Here is a 21894-nt window from a genome sequence, read left to right as displayed (position 1 = left end):
ACCACATGGTTATTTTAAAAACCAATATAGCTTATTTCTGATCATACTGCCTTCGAACAAGTGTGAAAACGCCAGGACCTTTTGATCAAGGAGGTTACTGCCTATTTGCTAATCTGCACTGTCCTCCACATACTGTATTGGGACAGTATCAGGGTCTTGCTTAACAGGCCTTTTTTGAGATGGCTTAGCTATGAAAGTCGCTATATAAAAACAATGCGATTGACTTGGGAGCTGCTGGAAAGTAATGTCAGACATGCAGACACCTGCAAAGTTACCAACTTGAGAATCTGCCCCCAGAATTGACATCAGCAGCTGCAAGTGATGGCAGAAGCACAGCGGCTCCCCACTCCTCCTGCCCCCCCGCCCCCCAAACCAATTAATTTAAATGACAACAATTAGACAAAGGGTACATGACAATCTAAAAGCAATCAGCATCTAATGATGTGTAATAAAACTCAGCCAAGCTCTCCTAGTAGAAACGGCAGCCAATTATCGCTGCTCGGGAAAGGCACCCTAACTCCATCTACAGGACTCCTGGGTTCCAGTATTTCAAGGTTAAAGCAGCTTCAGATGCAAAATATCTGAAAGGTTCCCCCTGGATCTGTAGCAGTAATAGCAAGGGGAAGATCACTTGGCACTCTGCTAAACCAGAACTGCTAAACCAGAAGTCACATTGGCCCGTAGCGTACAATAAATTCTGTGCTCAGCTGAATATTACTAGCATACTCCTATGGCGTTTGCTTTAGTCTGTCATTTTGTTAATTTTACTGAAGAAGTTGAATCCTGATGAAAGAAAAATAGACCTTAATTCAACTAAAGAACAAATTAGAGACATTCTTTTAAAATATGCCCTGTTAATTCTTAATATATTTATTTTATATTTCTCTTTTTTTTGACCAGTGACTCCAAAAATGTATTTATAGCAAACATCAACAGCCAGAATACTAAACTAGGTGTTCCCCTTCCAACCAGTTCAATACATATTGTAGCTTTAACACAAGACAGCCAATTAAATATACAGTATAGTGAACTTAGTGCAGGGGAACTGAGAGCCAATACATTCAAAACAGGGAACTGCATGGGTACAGTATGTCACGTATGCAGGACAGGGAAGTGTGTACCCCAACCGTCCATCCAAATCTATTCAACTAAATAAGAGCCGTGAGTAAACCTCCCCCTCCAGAATCAGGATCCTGCCATATCCACAAACAAGAAAAGAAAGCATTCACTGGCTGAAATCCGAGCGAGGCCAGCCTGTTTGTGCCAGCCAAGGCCTTACGGACAGAAAAACAGAAAAAAAAAAATGTCCTTTTTGTTCTGGGGCCAGGGGCATTCCTTTAGAAAATTACATCTGAAACCCAACCCTCAACCGCCCCACTTCCAATGCAATTAGCATATAACAGACACCTGGGGAAATGGCTGTAGTTAACACTTTCTGCACTGGAACTGTGCACTAGGCAGTAGTGTAGAGTTTTAACTGGACTGGGGATCTGCAATCTAGCAGATTCAATAGATTATTGGACAGAATACAGTATATAAATCTAAGAGTCAGCAAATTATATACAGTGTGTAGAGAACTCAGTGCTGGGGACCCAAGAGCCAGCAAATTATATATAGTATAGAGAACTCAGTACTGGGGATATGAGAGCCAGCAAAACATATACAGTATAGAGAACTCAGTATTGGGCAGCAGTGTGGAGTAGTGGTTAGGGCTCTGGACTCTTGATCGGAGGGTAGTGGGTTCAATCCCAGGTGTGGGACACTGCTGCTGTACCCTTGAGCAAGGTACTATACCTAGATTGCTCCAATAAAAACCCAACTGTATAAATGGGTAATTGTATGTAAAAATAATGTGATATCATGTAACAATTGTAAGTCGCCCTGGGTAAGGGTGTCTGCTAAGAAATAAATAATAATAATAATAATAATAATAATAATAATAATAATAATAATAATAATAATAATAATAATAATAATAATAATATACAGTATAGAGAACTCAGTATTGGGGATCTGAGAGCCAGCGAATTCTATACAGTATAGAGAACTCAGTATTGGGGATCTGAGAGCCAGCAAATTATATACAGTATAAAGAACTCAGTACTGGGGATCTGAGAGCCAGTGAATTCTATACAGTATAACCTCAGGACTCTAGGGGTCAGGGGATAAGTGATCCTGGGTTAAAGCACCCTTCTGTGCAGCCGGTCTACAAACTTCAACACACCAGCTCAAGTTTTTAAAATTGGAAGCTAGAGTACAGTACAGGAATAAAAGTAGTGGGACTCGCTGCCTGCCGTCTTTTCCATTTCCAGAGTGTGTGTGTGTGTGTGTGTATGTGTGTGTGCTTCAGTTTTATTACCTTTTTTTTCTTCGCCTCCTTCCAAAGTAAAATTAATGGCAGCTGGTTTCCGACATGAAGAGAAATTGTGGCTAATGAATCTTTCTGCTCATTTTCTCCCCCCGCTACCCTTCCTTTAGAATTAATGTTTTTCTTAAACTGACTTCCACTAGTGTCCCTCCTCTCCTCCCCAACAGCCCCCTTGGGGGAAGCTAAGCTGTTAGACATTACGGCTGCCTTAATATCCACCTGTCAGAAGCGGCGATGCTGGCAAGAGGCAGAACCGGATGGGATGGGGGGGGGGGGGGGGGGGGGGGGGGTGTTAATAAATGTATTCTCTGGAAACCACCCCCATGCTCTGGGAGTAATTATGAATTCTCTGTATGTGCAAATCACTTTAACTTTAGAAAAGATCTTTTAAAACAATGCTCAGGTACAAAATTAATTAAACCACCAGGCTGTGCCACGCACTAAGCAGTTTTGTAAAAGGAGATAAAAAACATTTGAAATATTGCATTATTTCAAATGCTCACATTGTAGTTACAACTTGAGATCAGTAGCTGGAGGCTCAAGTAAAAAACAAAAAATTAAAACAATGTTCTGATCACTGAACCATTTGAAGTCTATGCAATGTGGGGCAGAGTGAAGAATCAGCTCCAATTAGTGGGAGCCCAGAGGTGAAAGGTCAGAGCCCTGTGTGCCTCCCTGCCCCCTGCCTTCATGCAGCTGCAACAGGGAAAAGCTGCACCCCCCCCCCCCCCCCCCCACCCACCCACTCAGGATTGGCTGCATCCTCCAACACGGAACACTTGAGTATCGCACAGACGGAAGGGAGGAGCGAACATCACAGCACTCCGACTTCAACAAGCACCTACAAACCAGCGAGTCAGATCTGCTAATTGAGAGAGAGCGAGCAAGCGAGAGAGACATGCAAAGAGGGAGAGAGAGTCAGAGGGAGAGAAATCCTGGTACAATACAGTGTGTTACATTCTGCCACCTTATTCGAAAAGCAGGAATAGATGCACCGCTCCGAGCTCGCTTTGCAGCTTATAATGTTCTGTACAAACTCGGGCAACACCTGTTTTACTTGCCATGCCAATAAAGTCCTTTTGAGTGGAATTGTATTGGGAGGAAAGGGAGGGAGAGAGCGAGAGAGAGAACAAACCCTTTCAGTCAGTTCAGCTTACTGAGAGTGATAGAAAAGGCAGAGGCAGAGGCAGAGAGGGGTGGGGGTGGGGAAGAGACAGGGCTGGCATGTATCACCGCAAGTGTTAGCTGCTAATGCTGGATCAATGCCAATTGGCAGCTGGCGTGTCGAGGCTTCCTTCTGAGATTTCTTTTATTTTCTTGTTTTCTTTGAAGAGTGGGGGGGAGTGGGAGTGGGGGGGAGTGGGAGTGGGGGGAGGGGGTGAAAGGGGCTGGGTGTGTGTCAGCCTGAACCCGGTCAGCCTCCTTACTGACCAGCAGCCCATCACAATCACAGAGCTGAATCAGACAGGGAGGAAGGGGGGGGGGGGTCTGCAAGCCCAGCTATTAACTCTCACCATTGTCAGCTTCGACACAGAATCTAGCTTTGCAGTGGAATCACCACAAGGTAAACCCCGGCTAACAGAAGAGTCTGGAGTCACCATTTCAGTTAGGAAGGAAATTCTACCCGGAAGGTGACTGGAAGCCCTTCTTCTAATAGACTGCTGCAGCTTAAGCTCTAGAATGGCCAAATGTTAAGGCTGAAGCCAGGTACATAACGGGTAACTTGATCACTACACCATGGACAAGTACGCACTGTACAGTACATGTAAACCTTACAAATCAATCGGATACTGTACAGAAAAGCCCTAATTAATTACTATATTAAACATGCCAAGTATCCCTGGTGGAAATATCACCGTCAACTATAGTACTTCTGCAGGCTCTACCACAGTTTATCAATAGCTAAAGCAGATCAATAACTATCAACTACACTATCCCTAATACAATCCACACTGATCATGTTCAATGACATAGGATCATTTGGATTTTTTTTGGTAACCGGCGCAGAAAATCATATTGGGGAGTGGGGTTTTGGGACATCTTTTTCAGGAGTGTGTCAGATTTTTCAGGATGTGAGATATGTGTTTAACTAAGACAAGAATTCCAGGGGTTCTGATAGCAGAGCCTCATAAGTAAAGCGATACATGTGCCTGTGGGTGCGTGTGTGCCTGTGCCAGTGTTCAGTCCTGTTCCATACTGCTCACTGTGAAACGAGGCCCCTCTAAGTGCTGGTGTGTCAGAACCACTCTCACAGAGAACATGAAGCAGGCGTTCAGTGCAGCGATGGCTCTCGTCAACACCCAGGGCTGGGGGACTAGGGGGCAGATCAGACACAGATCAGGAGCTCACCAGCATGATCACCCTGCAGCTTAACGATAAGCACTCCACTCTCAGCTTGACAGCACTGTCACCCTGTGTCTCAAATCAAGGGCACAATAATCAGAGTCTATAGTCACAGCATGCTACACTGCAATGTGGAACCGTGAGCCCTGAAGTCATGGAAAATGTAAGGAATGTATTAATTATGCTGGTTTTAATTGGCTTTCACAGCAGGTGGTAATGTGGTACATTGTCTACCTTGTTGTTTTGCTACCTAAAATATATAGGAGAGAAAATATTGAAGGCAGTTAATTAGTGACGGGGTGCTTACTCAGTATAGTACGTGGGTCTACTAAACAAAATTCTGACAATTCTGAGAATCACTTTTCTCAATATTCTTAATATTACAAAATCAAATCATGTCATGTAACAGAATCGAACTGTCGAAAAAAATTAAAATACGGCAAAAGACATTTACAAAAAATATTCAGCAAAGCAAATAATTGTACAAAGCAGTACTAAAGTTTTACCTTGCTCACACACACACACAGAGTCACTGCGATTGGGTAACGACACTACAGTAAGAGCCCTCACAGATACACCACCTCCGGATGCTCAGTTACACACAAGAGCGCGGTCGTTATCTGAAGACACTGTCTGTCATCTCCCAGGGTTTGGGGGGGGCTCTCTCTACCCGGGCGACGGTGTCAGTTGGCTGGGCAGGAAGTGAGCCGTTGTCAGTCGGTTTAACCAGCGCGGGTCACATGGGGTTTGTCTGCGGTGTGTGGGCAGCCAGCACCTCTCTGTTTGGAGGTGGCCGATCAGAAACCACCCAAGATCCCAACAGCTTCATCGCAGGGGAACAGCACCCTGAGGCTTCCTGCTGCCGCACTACCACAGCCCAACAGCCGGCTTGTAATCAAGTACAAAACCAAATGCTTTTTAATGCATTGAAGATAAAAAAAAAACAACACAATCTTAATTGCAGATTTTATTCTTTTCTTTGTGTGCGTTCTGCCGGCAAGACATGCTTTACAATGGGTTAGCTGGAATTAAAGACTCCTTCATAGTGGAGGAGCCCTGTCTGCCCGGACCGGTCTCCTTCACTGCTCTGCCCAGGCACGGCCCAATCAGGGAACATTTACATTTCAAAGGCTGTTTCGCGTCTCCGTTTCACAGCTGGAATGTAGGTCAGGTACTGAATAGTACCAGTGGGACATCAACAGTAGCCTGAAGTGGGTGATTTGGGTAAACTTCATTGCCCATTTCGCTAACACGCTTTTTATGCAAAATACAAAACAATTTGCAGTAATAGTCAAGAACAATTTGGACATGTTGCTGAGAAATGTGGCTTCACTTGATTATGCACTTAAGCACCAAAATGCAATTAAAAGTGGTATACACACACTATTATTATTATTGCTGTTATTATTATGATTACTGCTGTTTTGTGATTACTACAGTATTATTATTAGCAACCGCCTGCTGCATGAATGTGACATGCTATAAAAATGTGAGATTCTTCCGTCTGTACAATAAACCAAAAATAGAAAAGACTCCTGTACTTCCAGTACCACCCTCTTTCTCTATTCTACTGTCAGTACTGTTCATGTTCTTGGAGGATGATCTTGTATGAAACTCTCTCTGCCCCTACCTTATTTAACTGCGAGTTACCCTGTCTCCCTGTGAGTGACATACTGTACTGTACTGTAACTCTCTCTCTCTCTCTCTCTCTCTCTAGGCAACCCTATTCTACTGGAACTCTCCCTCTGTTTCAGATTCGTTCAGTCATTGAGTTACAGTGGCGCTGGATGCCAACAGCAAAGCCCAAATGTGCAGCCTGCCAACAACAATTACTGTTCTCCGTGGCAGCTGCCAACAGCTCTGAAGGAGACGAAGGCTGCTTAACCCACGCTATGCCAAAGCTCCCCCGCACTTCAGGAGGAACCTGAGCTGTTACACACTCACACAGAAACACCGTGCCCGGTCCCACCCTGACCAGAACGAGCCGGCCTTGAACCAGTAAACACTGCTCCGAAAACAACTCGCTGTGCAGCATGAGCTCCGATTTGAAGGATGTAGCCTGTACAGCACTTCAGGCTGTTTATCAACTGTGTGTATTCAACGAAAACAGACACAAGAAACTGAAGTGAGCCCCAAAACTTAACACCCTCATCTCCCAAGGTCACTCAGTATAGGAGACCATCACCTTGTGATCGGCTCCCCACTGAAAGCAATGTTAGTCAATCTGAACAGCCCTTTCTAGTAGTAATCATTCTGCCAACTTAAATCACATCCATTCATTGACACATACTATATCCAATAATCTAAAAAGCAGATACAAATTCTGCATTTACTATAGCTTGTGTTGGAGCTAAAAGCATGGTCTGAGGGATGTCAGGCGCATTTCAATGATGCTCCTTCAAAATAAAGACAGATTTCAGCAATGCTTGGTTTGCTTAGGCAGCACTGCACGCTTGGAAAAGTACTCTAGAAATACTGTGCAGTGTTTAGGACTAGAGCCGCTACAGTATGTCTGCAAGTGAACCACATCCTAAATGATTCAAGCCTGGCTTGCAACTCTTGTGGTATATTAAAAGAAACAACAATTGTGCAAGCGTTAAAAATTGATGCCACGAGATGATAAAAAGAGCCTTAGTGTATAAAACACTGCTGCTTTCATCTCATTCCGATTAGGCAAATCTATCCAAAAAAAAACATTAGTGGACCCTTGGACCCTGCCCCCCTGCCCCCCTTCCCCCCTGCCCCCCTGGCAACCTTGAACCTTTGGTCAACAGTAGGGAAATAATAAATATAGTAATATAGGAAAAGCATGCCCAGTTCTCGAACATGAAACAACAGTTTAACAAGAAAAGTGTGACATTGTGCCATTCAGGTTGGAGTGTGAGAAAGGGATAGAGTAAGATTGACTCAGGCTCCCTTACCTTCGTGAGAGTGGGGAGAACCAGATCTGTGAGGCCCCGGAGGTGCGGCCCCCCATGGAAGGGGGGCTCTGAGGGGAGGAGGGGGGCCCCGAGGGGTGAGGGGGGTGCGAGGGGGGTGAGCCCAGGCTGCTGGCCAGGAAAGTGCCCATGAAGGAGGCAGACGAGCTCCCCATCAATCCGCTTCCTGCTGAGAGACAAGCGGAGGAGGAGAGGTCGTTAGACACCTGGATTGAAAGCATGACTTTACTAATACAGTCCCTGGACCTAGACTTCTGACAAGGCAGAGTAAAAGACTGACAGACAGACTGAAACTGCAAAGCTTCTGTGTGTGGAGTGTTTGATCCCACAGTTTGGTGTAACTGCAGTTAAAACCACGAGAACCACATTACTGCAAATACACTGTGACAGTTTTTATGTGTTCCACCTGTTAAAGCCCAAAGCTGAACTTACCAAGGTTTAACATGGCTCAACCCTGATAGCCACATCAACCTGCCCAGATACAACAGCCACAACGAACCAGGGACAAGATAGCAGTGATGTGTCTGTACTGTAGCAATGAGTGAGTGAGTGAGTGAGTGAGCTCTCAGTGACAAACTAGGATGCTCACATTCAGTAAAACGAAAGCAGAGGTACAGCACAGGAATCCCCTTCACCTGACCTCCACAAGGGGGTTTCCTGGATGGGATTTACAGGACTAGAACAGTGGTATACAAGCACAGACACTGTGACCGGTGGAATTAAAATAAAGAAGAAACAATTTAAATAATATCAACAAAACTCAATTCTCATAAATGTGGCTCCTCTTGCTTCTCTCACACTCCACTGAAAAGAGAGCCCCACCCCCACACTCCCAGCTCCACCTCCTGTACCATGTCACAAAAGGAACTACAGTGCTTTGCTACAGTGTGGACTGCAGTTACAATATAGTTACTCTACCTGACGAACACCCTTGTTTTTATCAATTACATTAATTGCTTTTCATTAGGGAGGGGAGGAAAGCCTGAGCAGCTGGCAATATCCATTCATGAGTTTCCAGTGCAAACAGCCTCCCTCTCCGGCTCTCAACTCATGCAGTACATTCGAGACACACAGGGGAGACATGAAAGACGCTCTCTCCTCTCCTACTCGGCACAGGCACGCTGAACTGATCCGAACTACACCGGATCAATACTCTGTCTTCCAGATTGCTTTCCTCCTCAGACAGCTCTGCCCTGAGGCTACAGTGCTGCACAGAGGGACACACACTCATTTAAAATGCATACGGTTATTAGAATATGTTTTAAATCGCTATGATAAAAAGGAAAACACTTGAATGAATTTTTTTTTTTTTTTCAATAACATGCCCTGAATTCATTTTCTAAAATGCATTGTTAATGACAATGCAACACATTTTGAATGGAAGACTTTTATTCTCAGGGAGGAGCACCTGAAGTACGTACTGGCCTTTGTATTTCAAAAGGCAGTTTCACAAGCCAGCTGAACGGTTTAGCTGTATTCAGACTGGGCGATGAAGGGTTAAATATTCTCCCTGCGTTCCCGTCGGAGAGTCCCCTCGCTCACGGCTCCAGGTGTCACTGCCTGCAGATTTGCCGAGACTGTATTCCCTTAATTGCACGGCAGACACCTTTGAACTTGGGAGAAAGGGAGACGCGGCAATTATCTGTGCTGTGTTTTTGTCAAGTTGGAGTATGGAAATGATTGCTCTCCACTGCCAGGGGAGGGCCTGGCCTTGCTGTCATCCCAACATGGAGCAGTCTTTAATTTGAGTCTGTGAGGGACTGCATCAGCATCCCACTACAATCCCCAGGAGAAGAGAAGCAGGCAAGCTGGGCTCATACAACAGTAGTACAGCTTTCAGCTCCTCTGCTTAGCTTTAAATGCAACACCCAAATGTTACAAAATACTGAATTAACAACATTGTTCATTTAACGTGCATAAAACCGAACACTTTATTTTCCATTTGTTCAGTTTGCTTCTTCCAAATACAATGGTGCACACTTTGCACTGTAGTACAGCACATTCTAGTGAATTCTACATTCTGATTTGCCACAGTACTGTGCAGCTAAAATGACTGTACCTCCTCAAAAACTGTTGATTTTCTACCAATATGGGAATACAAACCAAATAAATAAATTCACAAAACTGGGCTAAATCATTTGCTGAAACAGAACAGGCCTATACTTCAGACTACTTTTCTGTGATGATGAACTGTAGCAATTGTTTAGCTCAGTCTTCAAAGGGGATTTCTCTAGATGTACGGTTTCACTTCCACATCATGCAAGAAGCATTGCTTGTACTGTGCAAAAGCATTTCTCATTGCATCACTTTCAAGCTGAAAATATCTGTGGTGTTGCTCAAGTCTCAAATCAGTCCAGATCACATCGCACAGTAATAAGTGTTAATAACATACTTGACATTTTTCTTTTCATTGTTAACATCCTGACAGCTTTTTTTTTTTTTTGCACGTATAATTTTAAAAAGTCTGTTTCAAAATGTCCGCTCTAGTGCACTGATAGTGTCAGGATTGTTAAGGAAAAGTTGTACCATTGTAGCAACAAGTGGGAACGTAAAACGCTACATTTTTCAGAACCCGTTACTCTTTAAGGTAAGAGAGAGAAAGTGACAGAACGCATGGTTTCCTATGCAGAACAGTACTGTGTAAGTATAATATAGCTCTGAATAAATATACCTGTCAGGTCATTCAGCTTAAACTGAGCACATATAGCATTCTTGGTACAAAAGCCCTGGGATTCCCCAGGATGCACTGATATCAGGAAGCAATATCTCACGTTTCTACAATATACCTAAAATGAACGTCATTGATAGTCTGCCTGAGCGGGGTGAAAAGACTCAGTTTCCATGCAATCTGAGTTTTGATGGATGTTGGCAGTTCTTTCCCAGCAAGCCTTGCAGCTAAAGTGTCATTCAATTGTTTACAAAACCAGAAAGGATGGACAGCATTGCTTTGCTTCTGATTATCCATAGAATTCTTTGGAGCTTTTTTGTTACTAAAAAAAAAAAAGACAAGAGAATATTAAATGCATGGAGAAACCTGCTCACCCCGGGTGCGAATTATGTTTTTACGCCCACTTGCCACTTGACTGGTTAGTTTTGTGACATACTTCCACTTTGGCCTGAGGCAGCTCAGGACTGGAAGCCAATGCGGGTCTGCTAAATGAACATGGAAACGCAGTATCATGGACAGCAGGGTTTTCAACCTGGGTTGAGTGGTGCATAGAAACGACATATTCAACAAGCTTTAAATGAAATCAGCACCCACAAAGCCAGAAATGAAACAAAGAAAGGGCAGGAGTACAGAGGTTAGGTAATCTGTTACGTCAACGCAAGTATTGTAAATAACTCAGGTCAGTCAATCAATCAATGAGAATCAATAAATCATTCATTCAGTCTGGGTCGTGCCTGGAACGCTGGTGTTAACCCCTGACCTGTGTATGTACCCCTGAACGCTGATCCCTCTGTGCCAACCCAGAAAACTGGATTTCTGCAAACACAATTAAATCACAATTAAGCTGATCACTGCGAATGAACCAAACGGGAGTCTAAGTGGGACAAAGAAAGAAAACACAGTCTGCTCCAGGGAGCTGGGGCTGGCTGGGATAAACCGACTCAGGTCTCAGTATATAATAGCGCTAATTAGGATGCGGTTAATTATCGGCTGGGCATCGTAATGAGTGGGAACAGAGGCATTGGTTAATCAGCACAGCAAACACCAAGGGAAAGGAGGAAAGAGAAAAAAAAGTGGAGGGAGGGGGAGGGAGAGCAAAAGAAGAGTGTAAGAGAGGGGGTAGGAAAGCATTAGACAAAAGAAAGGAAAGAGATAATGAGAGGAAGAGCGAATGGAAAGAGGGAGGGACAGAAATAGAAGAGGCAAGCAGAGAGGGGTAATATAACAGCAAGAGTAATACAGATCAGTTAGATAGAGAATGGAGTTATTCTGGTGAGACAGCTGCAGCAGGACTACAGACAGACCCGCTGGGTGCTCAGAGGTCCCCCCCACCTCTATGTCCTCCCTCCCCATCCTGGCTCTGAAAGCAAAGCTCCCCTATCCCTGGATGCCCGGTGGAATACCTTTATAAAAAAGCAGATTAGTATTAATAATTGATCTGGAGCACCTGTTGGCCTCCCCCCTGCCCCCTGCAATCACGCCCCTAATCCTCATCAATTATTAAGAGCAGCACTCGGGCATGTGTGCAGGGCTCCTTTCAATCAGCACAGCGCTTCTGCTACAAAAGTCAAGAGAGAAGTAGTGGCAATAATTCACTTCCTAACAGGCAGCAGCAGCACTTTCCTTAATATCAAACAAAGTGCCGGGTCCATTTCTGATCCCACACGCAGTCAGCATCTAACCCACATTTACACAGTACTGCTCTCAGGATGGATGAGGTGGGCTAATTCCATTTCACAACCTTAGAGACAGTGCTTTTAAGAGGGGAGAGAGAGAGAGAGAGAGAGAGAGAGAGGAGAGAGAGAGAGAGAGGAGAGAAGAGCTGCCTCCCATCTGTCACTTCTAAAAACAAACCCTGTATTCTACTGATCCATCAACAATGTACTGCAATTCCGGTCGCTGCTTATATCGTTTACCAATGTGAGCAAGCCGAGAAGTGGACTAAGTTAGAACCCAGTTAAACTACTTGAATACATTAGTTTACCTTTTACGCTGCAACTAAGCACTCTAACCACTTACATGTAGTTTATCAAACCCACTGCCTTCCACACTGCAGTCCAGTGCTCTAACCACTGAGCTACTCAAACCCACTGCCTTCCACACTGCAGCCCAGTGCTCTAACCACTGAGCTACTCAAACCCACTGCCTTCCACACTGCAGCCCAGTGCTCTAACCACTGAGCTACTCAAACCCACTGCCTTCCACACTGCAGCCTGCATCCACGTACTGTAGCTACAGCTTCAGGTGGAACCCTTCTTAGTCAACATACTTTGGAACTTTGTAAAATGGGTACGGATGCAAGCCCTTGGGAAACATCATTATTTATAGTGGCCTGGGGAGCACCAGTTGGTATTCATTCATTCTGTAATGTTCGTCCTTTTAAGTAATAAACTTTACTGCAATTGTAAAAGTTCACACATTTCATTTTGTGAGAACAAAGAGTTTGTGCTTTTCCAGTCCCGAAACACTAAAATTGCACGGAACAACACAATTAGAGGTTAAGGCAGCCTGCTGCTTCTGCCTGTACATACGGCTGTTAGCAGCTCAGGATCAAAGAGCCACAGAAACCTTCCAGCCAAACCCTACCTCCCCTAGTCCAAGGCCAGCTCTCCTCAAGGCACTGCTGACTAGAGACGTAAACCAATTAAATAAAGAGCAGCGGAAGAACAAAATGCAACTTATTAATTAACCCCTTAAACCCAGTAACATGTGCACAGCCCTACGTGATCACTTTCAGTGTTTCGTGTTAAAGAACTAAAGCAGTTCTTAATCCAGCCTGACATTCATTTTAAAGAGTTTTTCGTTATTTGCAGAGTAAACTGCTGCTGTGTGTAAGTACGACTGCACAGAGGTCCTACAGCTCCCAATAAACAGAATCATCATAAACAGTTATGTACAGAGACCTACTGTACTGTGGAACTAGAAGGGGGAGCTGTAGACTGTACATGTGTACTGCTCTCTTCTGCATTCGGTATGCACTGTACAGGTCATTCTCTATGTGTTGCTTAGGGAAATGGAAGACGCAAAATCATGATGACCTCATGTGAGGATGCCGTATAAAACAATTTTTTTCCCAGCTATTTCAATATTCCATGCTTGAAAGGGTTAAAAACGTATGAGGGCAACTGTTCCAGACTTTACTGCCCTGTCCTATAATAATAATAATAATAATAATAATAATAATAATAATAATAATAATTTAAAACAATTAAAAATGGAATTATCCACATAACCATGACTATTGTTCCCATGAAGAGCGCTCACATCTGGCATAACTCTTGCTCTGGCCTGTATCCCTTTTGTTAGCCCTACGCAAGCAGCCGCAGACCCAACCCAGACACAGAGCGGACAGCAATCACAGGGCTCCACGTACGAATAAAATAAAATAAAATAAAATAACCCAAATAGGAAGAGTTTGGATCTACGTGCTTTCTGGATGGAGAGAAGACAGTTTACGTTAGCCAAGAATGAGCCTGTAAAATCAATCTCCACAGCCGCAAAATTCTCACAGAATCTTTGACGGAGGAGCAAGGCAATGAAAACAAATTCAAGAAGCAGAGCCTGCGCCAAAGCCCATTCAAAACACAACCCCAGTGCCACTACAGCAATGCTGACTGTCCTCATGCGATTAAAAAAAAACACTTACCCCATGTATACATATTTTAATATAGCGCTCTTCTGCTCTTCAGAATAAAACAAATAAAAGAGTACAAAACAAAAAACCTATTGCATGGCAGCTAACACCTTGACTCCCTCCTCTCTACAGCCTAAGTACATAGATATTTTAAGACTGAATAACACATCAGCCAGTTCCTCACAAAAATAAAGGGGGATTTCCTTAAAGCTTAAGTCATATTGAAAACATTACAGTTACAAGTAGCCAAATTCCTGTTGGCTTGGAAATTATTGCAAGAGGATTTTTGTATAGTGCTTGTGTGTAGGTTTTTGGAAGCCAGGCTGCCAAGAAAGTTTAACTTTTTTGATTCTGCACAGAGGAGAGTGAAGAGGGGAGATTGTTTGGAGAGGGTCCAGTCCAGGGTGTGCAGGAAGTGATGCTCAGCCCGCCCACGCCTCAGGCCCTCAGCCTACTGAATACTTGCTGGGTGAGTCTGGTGGATGTGGTCTGAACAGATTTTCACTCCCCGCTTATTCACCCTGGGTTACAGGCTGCCAGTTCCATTGAAAAAGAAGAGAAAGGAACTGGGTAAGGAGCAGAATGTGTTCCTCCTAATAACACAAAGGAAGCGCCAGTGTGGCTGAGTGGTCAGAGCGCTAAGGGACTGAGAAAAAGGCAGTGTGGCTTAGTGGTTGAAGCTGAGGGACTGGGAGAAAGGCAATGTGGCTTAATGGCTGGAGCTGAGGGTCTGGAAGGCAGAGTGGCATAATGGAGCTGAGAAGGGTGTGCGATTCCAGCAGTGCTTGGAAAAACATTTACTTTCTCGTCTCAAATGGAGCCGACAGACGGAGAGGTGTAGTAACAGCTGGTGGCCCCCAAATGCACAACAGTAAAGTTTGTTTCAGAGGATCTCAAATGGAAGAATCAAGTCACCGGGGCAGAAACAGTTAATGCTGGCCATTTCCCCACATCCACAGCTGTACAGTACACCACCCACATCTGGCTGGATATCCAGGGGTTGGGCTTGGATTTCTATACACTTTCACCCCAGCCAAACTGAAACACTCACGGCTTCCCGTCAGGTAATGCAACACCATGGCAAGGATTGCTCAACACAACTCCCAGACACTTTTTCCTGTGCTCGAAGGTTCCGAATCTAGAAGCCTCTCTGTGATATTTCAAAGGCTGACGTGTTGCTGTCAAGCAGTGCCAGACCTTGTATCTCAGAGCTGGTTTCAAGCAGATGTCTTAAAGAGATGAGCTAGTTCAGAGCTGTACAACTTATAAAAAAGAGATTTTTTTAGATCCAAGCTACCTTGCAACCTCTAACAATTGTTGACATACATCAGACGTTCCCTTGGACCAATGACATATCAAGGTATCATCAATCAGCCAAGCCTCCTGATTCTGCACATGGGGAAACGTGGTGGGGGGGGGGGGGGGGGGGCGGGGGGGGGGCGGGGGTTGGAATCGGAAAACCATTGTGATAAAAGAAAATGCTTATGCAGTCGATCACTTGGTTGGTCACAAAGCGTTTTTAAAAGTTTAATAATGCAATTGTCAGAGATTACTAAATGAGATGTAGTTAAGATGTGAATCAGGTAGTGTAGTACCATAGGTCCCTGCAAAAGGGCTCAGGCCCCCTTCCCTTATCTGCAGTACATCCACTGACTTTGCCAGCTTGCAATGACAACGATAAGGACATTGTCTCATTTGTTCAACAGCAATAAAAATGCATCATGCATGAAAGCAACTAGCGAGAAAATCAACCTCCGTAAGCAAACCCTAACGATGAAAAATAACCCTTTCCCCCTTACTGGAGAATTAAGTTGTCACAAGATTTTTGACAAGCATCCAATCTGTTCACAGTGGCGGCCTGTCATGGCCACTAAAAGTTTACTGCGGTAATATAGCATGGCAACCAAAGTTAAACATGAGGTAAAATGTGTAAGCATCTTATAAAAGCTTATAAAGCATGGGAAACGTAGCCAAACATGTTAAAGCACGTACAAGCATTGCAAAAACTTACAAAGCACAGTACAGGATAAACATGTGTGATAAAGGCATTGTAAAGCAAAAGAATGGTTAGATGGTACAGGAAAAGCACTGTAAAATACTTTATAAAAGGGTCTAGTGCTAAGCATTCCGTAAAGTGTCAGAGGGGATTTCAAAGAGAAGGCATTTCACCTACTGTAAAATACCCACATGTGACATCAATGATGTGCCTGTTGATTCCAGCACTCACTACAGGGCACTGGAGGGACCATTTCTGGAGACGAAAAACATGCGACTAACTGATAAGTGATGAAGCAGAAGATCTCCTCCTGCCTTATATTGTCTAAGACCCCCCCCCACTCCCTCCCTGTATCAGGGCACTGTCAACACCATACAGCACAGCACAGTATTGCTGAAGACAATGCAAATACAATTCATGGCAAAGAATCTCAAGGCACTTTGTGCATTTAAGCAAATCATCAGAGATAAGCTCCCTGCTATATCAATAATAAGTGTTTTGTGGAGTCTTTTGAATTTGAATAGGGGTCTTGGGTCAGGAATGTCTTTGGGAGGAGGGAATTCCACAATAGAGAGTGTGTATGTTGGGGGCAGTTCAACGACACAAGCTTACAACGAATTAGACAATGAATTTCCCTCTACACCCACGCATGGACCGAGATGCAGGGGTTAAGCCAGCCCCTGACATGACATGATGTGTAGCTGCGTTATACCAGGTCACAATTATTTCACATAATATTAACATTTTAACTGCGGTTGTAGTCAAACCGCTTTTACAGTACATCAGTGTGTTATTTGTAATGATTACTGTATTTGCCACTGGCCTTTTACCTGCAACTGTATACAACAATATTGTATCCCAAAATGCAGCAACGATAGAATTCATGTGTAGAGAGAAGTTTCACTGTACTGATGACTTTGTTACAAACATCAATACAATTAAGGATAAATTAGGCAAGAAGTAATTGGGATAACTTTCAACTTTTATTTCATATTTTTGTACTCATGCCAATTTGTTCAAAACATTGGTAATTGAATGTTGCACAAGTGTAATTTTCCCCTAACGCTTTTGAAATATTTTCTCTTGTTGTCTTAAGCATATTTTGGAGTTTATTACCCTTTCCTGTTACATACTGGCAGCTGTTCGTGTTCTTCTAATAGGACAGCCTTAGGGAATGTCATACTAAGTCCAATATTAGCAGGATGGTACATTAAAGAATGCTCCACAGTCATACCGAAATTCTATCAGTTACTTAAGCCGGTTAGTGCAGAGTTTATTTGAATTACGGTACTGTTACAGAACTTTAGCTCTGTGTCCATACTATCCACAACCCCACAACTACTGTCACTGCTGGCACCACACATTGCAAAGAAAATCTGTGAAAACCAGCAAGGAAACCAGACAGCACCGTGTATGGAAGAACATCCCACATTAAAATCAAACCAAGCAACAGCCGCTCTCATCAAGACACATTTGTTTTTCTTTTCCCATTATATTTTCCACTGGCACAAAGAGAACCATAATCGCATTCCCAGTGGGCTCATGCAGTTGCATTGATATGGAAAATTATTTCAGAAGGAACTTGAATCATAAATGCTTTGCACTGCAGAATTCTTCCCAGCCCTGACCAACCCACACACAGCGTTAGCATTTCCACCTGGGGAGAAGACGAGACCCAAGAGCCAATAGTGTGCTCCAGGGGGTCCTCGGGATTCAGCCTCGTCATACAGCATGGCATGCACATACAGTAGCCCTGCTTGGGTGTCTACGCGCAAAGCAACATTTAATCTTACTTTAATTTCTGTTGGGTCAAGCAGCATCTTAAACAGAACCACTCCCCCAAAAGTCACTGGGCCAAATGTATCAAGGACATGTCCACTGTTAACCTGGCTTGTAAACATCTTCTGCACAACTGCAGCCCTTAACTAGATGGCTTCTGGGTCGCTGGTGGTTACTGGTTTTATCCTTTGCTGGGCCCATGGTCAATCAACAGTAGCCTACTGCTTCCCCACACAGAAGTCTGCCTACAAAATTCATGCACAAAGATCATTGTGATCACCCTGTTACGGTTTTGATACAGTAACACTCCATGGTTGGCCAATGGTTTACAGACAAGATGTCAATAAAATCCCACATGTTATCAAGAATTCAGTGTTAAAGAAGTGGATGGTCCATGTATGACCATTGTTTTGTCCATTCTCTGACAATTGCATTTTTCTAGTGATAGAGGGAGAAACAGCTTGTTTATCCTTGATGTAACAAAAACAGGACAATTTACTCCAATAAAATGCTGGCCCTGTATTGTCATTGTAAAGCTCTGCGCTGCAGCTCTGTTGTAAATGGAAGTTCCCAGGCCCAGGTAGATAGTAAACACATGTCTTGGGTTGGAGCCAAATTGTTTCCAAAGCCAATAGCTTCTTGGAACTCATCAGGCAGTGTTAAAGTAAAATAAAACCCCTCATTCCATTCCAACTTCCAACGCTGGCTCAGGCTGCCTTGAGAACCAGCCCTGTCCACTGGCTCTCACACCCTCTCCCCTACATTTCCCAACAGCTGAGTCACTGAGGCAGTGCTGGCAGGCTGAGCATTCCCAACACACACACATCATCATCATCCACTGCTGGGCTGGCTTCCTGTTCCATCCCTCGCACGCCACATTGCTGTGCAGCACAGTAGTGTATTACATCCTGCCTGCCTGTCTCAGCACAAGCAAGATATATATATTTTTTTCTGATGCACTACCTCATTCTTTTCCTCCTCTCTCTTCTCTTGCAATGAGGTTTTTTTCCTCTCATTTCTTTTTTTTCTCTCCCTCTTAATTCCCATCATTATCCTCCTATCTCTCTTCCTTTTACCATAATCCCCTCTCTCCTAGTTCCCTGATTTCAACACAACATTACCCTGGGGAAAAATAGTGTAAGTAAAAACAGAAATTAAATTGAAATCCCCCATTTTGAGTTTTCCCAGGATCACACTTTTTTTTCTTTTATATAATGCAGTTTAATCTTAACCCTTTTCCCTTGAGCAGCGCACTGATGTTTATGTGCTGCCTAGACTGTCCAGGGGGAGGGCTAAACTTGGTCCCGTTGTGAGCCTGTCCAGATTCGAACACTGACCTCCGGTGATTAAAGACTAGCAAGTTACCAATTCTCAACTAAACCCTCCACCCATCAATAAAGTTGTCAAATGAGACTAAAAACAGAAAGCCCTAGACAGTCTTTCCCAGGCCTGACAGGGAGGGGAAGACACTGCTTTCTTCCTTGGCTAAACTAATGGGAAGCTGAGTGGGACGGTGACGCCAGTGTGGCACCAGACCTGGGTTAGCGGGCAGCGGTAATGGAGTGTCATTATTCTCAGAGTGGGAATGCCAGAATGTGGGATGGAATGCAGAGATACAGGATTGGCCGTTTGGAAGCGGGTAAGACAAAGACAGTTGGTGGGAAGACAACATATCAACAAACCGTGCTGCATGTGGTGCCGAGTGTAAACAGCTCGCGATTATTACAGAGTACAGTGCAGTAACTGCTCTGAAGCTGCCACTTAGAGAATGGGGGATATCAGTTGGTGTTGGTATGCATGCATCCGGGGTTGGGGTCAATTCCTGTTTTTCAATTCCATATTAAAATGAATTCCAATTCCAAATTTCCATTCCCTTTTAATCAAATCGAACACGTCCCTGCTCAAAATTGCAATTAGCAGTATTCTGTTAAAATGAGCTCCTCACAGTGGCAACAAATTGAACATACTTTTAGTCAATTAAATTGGCTTCCATTAAAATCAGCTGAACAATCACAACAATATCAATTCCAATTTCTTCAAAGGAATTGGAAATTGATTTTAAAAAGGCACTGGAATTAAAGAAACAGGAATTGACCCCAACCCGGCATGCATCGATAAATAACAGTCATCTACAAAATTGTAACAAATTCTAAAATAAAGCAATTAACGTTTTTTTTTTAAATTATTATTATTATTATTATTTTAAACTCCATTGTTTTTAGTTTGTATTTATTATTTATTTTTACATACCCATTTCTAAAACAAAACCACAGTAATGTAAAAATCGTGCAATCCTCACACTTCACTTGGTGACAAAAGAATGAAAGAAAGGCGGTGGGTGGATCACCAAAAACCCTTTAGCGTGTGGGAAGCAAGAAAAGAGGCAGTGGCTGATGCTGGGGTGCACGACACAACTTCAAATTTCCATCACGCATGGCGAGCAGACCAGCAGCAAGCATGGGAGTCAAATCAACATTTGGTTTAAACTAGCGTGGAGGAAGTGTTAAATGCAGGGCACTGCTGATTTAGTGAAGTGAAGATACAGGGGGTGGGGCTGATAGGAGTCTTGATGCACCGCACAGCAGCAGCACAGCTGCACCATCTTCCAGACAGGACGAGGTTATTAAGGAGGTAGAGAACCCAACATGCTGTCAAACCTCGCTGCCCACTCTTTAAAACGCATGAATAATGAATTGCCGGCGCTAATGGAACATTAACCCTTGCAGACCAACCGGATCACTCAACGCTCTAGCCCCTCTTTGCTTTGCTTAATCAACAGTTTCAAAACTGTAGTCACCACCCCCCCCCCCCCCCCCCCCCCCCCTTCTGTGGTCCCAGCAGAGGGAAGAGGGAAATCCCCAAGTGAAATTTGCACCATGAAAGAGAAGAACACCCATCAAACTAGTGGTAATAAATAAATCAATAAACAAACAGCTCAGAAACAGAATGCCAGGGTTTCCATACAGTTCTGTTCCACTCAATGGACTATTGTAATGTAATGTCTTCAGGAGACAGATGGTCTTTATGCTGATTTAAAATAGGAAATGCCAGTACTTATGGAAATTCATCACTAGCAGGTGGTCCTTAATACAGGTTTGGCAATTTGTGTATATTGTTTTTTCTAGCATATATATGCATGTGGATCAGGCCAGTGGCTAACCATGCTCATTTTGATTCCAGGTTCTTTTTTCAGTAATGGCAGAAACGTATTGTTGTAAAACAACTGCTATTTACTTTAAATCCTTTCAGTGTTTGTAACTCAATCTCTCCTGGTCCCTTCACTTTAATTCTGTTTTACTGAATTATAATTACTTGTATGGTGAATGAACCGCATGACAGATTATTACACAAAACACATTAGACAAATCGTACTTTTTAAAAATGTAATTAGGTTATCCATCCACAGACTTTTGGTCTTTCTTGCAATTCAATGAAGGGAGTATACCCGTAACGGCTGGATGGGTTAAAGAGCCTACGATGAAGAAATAGAGGTTTGTTTAACATACTCTACTAATACTGTAGATGCTTTCCATACAGAAGCGGATATAAAATCACTGGCTAACTGCCCATTCCAGTAGCTGCAATAGCTCCAGAACGCTACATCAGTTTAACTGTGGCTTCACTATTCTTACTGGATAGACTGTCCTGTGCAGTATGTCACCTTCCACTCAGTTTTACTGCAGCAGTGTTTTATACATCACTGGACTTATTTGACTGGCAGAGATGAAGCCAATTTCAAGCCAATTCCTCCAACTGTTACCATGTGTGAAGTTGAGGAGGCCAGAGGAAGTGGAATCTGCACCCTCTTGAATGCAGCTGCTGAAGTGACAAACTGTAATTTCCAATGCTCCTGTTCCATCACTGAGCTGTAATCCCATCCCTCCCTGCCCTCCTAGCCATGTCCATTAAAGTATTAAAGTGATTGACACTAAACTGCACATACCCAAGCTACAGCACTTTTCTTTTGTTTTTTATTTTTTTATTTTTCGTTTGTTTTTAACTAATACGGTTTCCAGTTAAACATTTTATGACAGCCACCCTGAAATGCCTTTAGGTCAGTAGTTCTGCTGGTTGTATGCTGTAGCTAACAGGCCCAGTCCTGTTCCAAAAATAGATGCATTTTATAAAACGTGAAATTCATTCTCATGCATTGTGGTTGGCAGGCAA

General features: G+C 43.6%; 1 protein-coding gene across 1 annotated transcript in view; it reads right to left on the bottom strand.

Annotated features, from left to right (window-relative positions):
* The window catches only part of LOC117423345 (BAH and coiled-coil domain-containing protein 1-like), a 91130-nt gene that overhangs the window by 32575 nt on the left and 36661 nt on the right, over positions 1-21894 (bottom strand). Inside the window, 2 exon segments of the mRNA XM_058989818.1 lie at positions 7633-7648; positions 7650-7816. Coding sequence (XP_058845801.1) covers positions 7633-7648; positions 7650-7816 — 183 coding nt within the window.

Source organism: Acipenser ruthenus, chromosome 17 (assembly GCF_902713425.1).
Source record: "Acipenser ruthenus chromosome 17, fAciRut3.2 maternal haplotype, whole genome shotgun sequence".
NCBI classification, from domain to species: Eukaryota; Metazoa; Chordata; class Actinopteri; order Acipenseriformes; family Acipenseridae; genus Acipenser; species Acipenser ruthenus.
The sequence above is the reverse complement of the archived record's forward strand: the minus strand, read 5'-3'. Positions and strand labels throughout refer to the sequence as shown.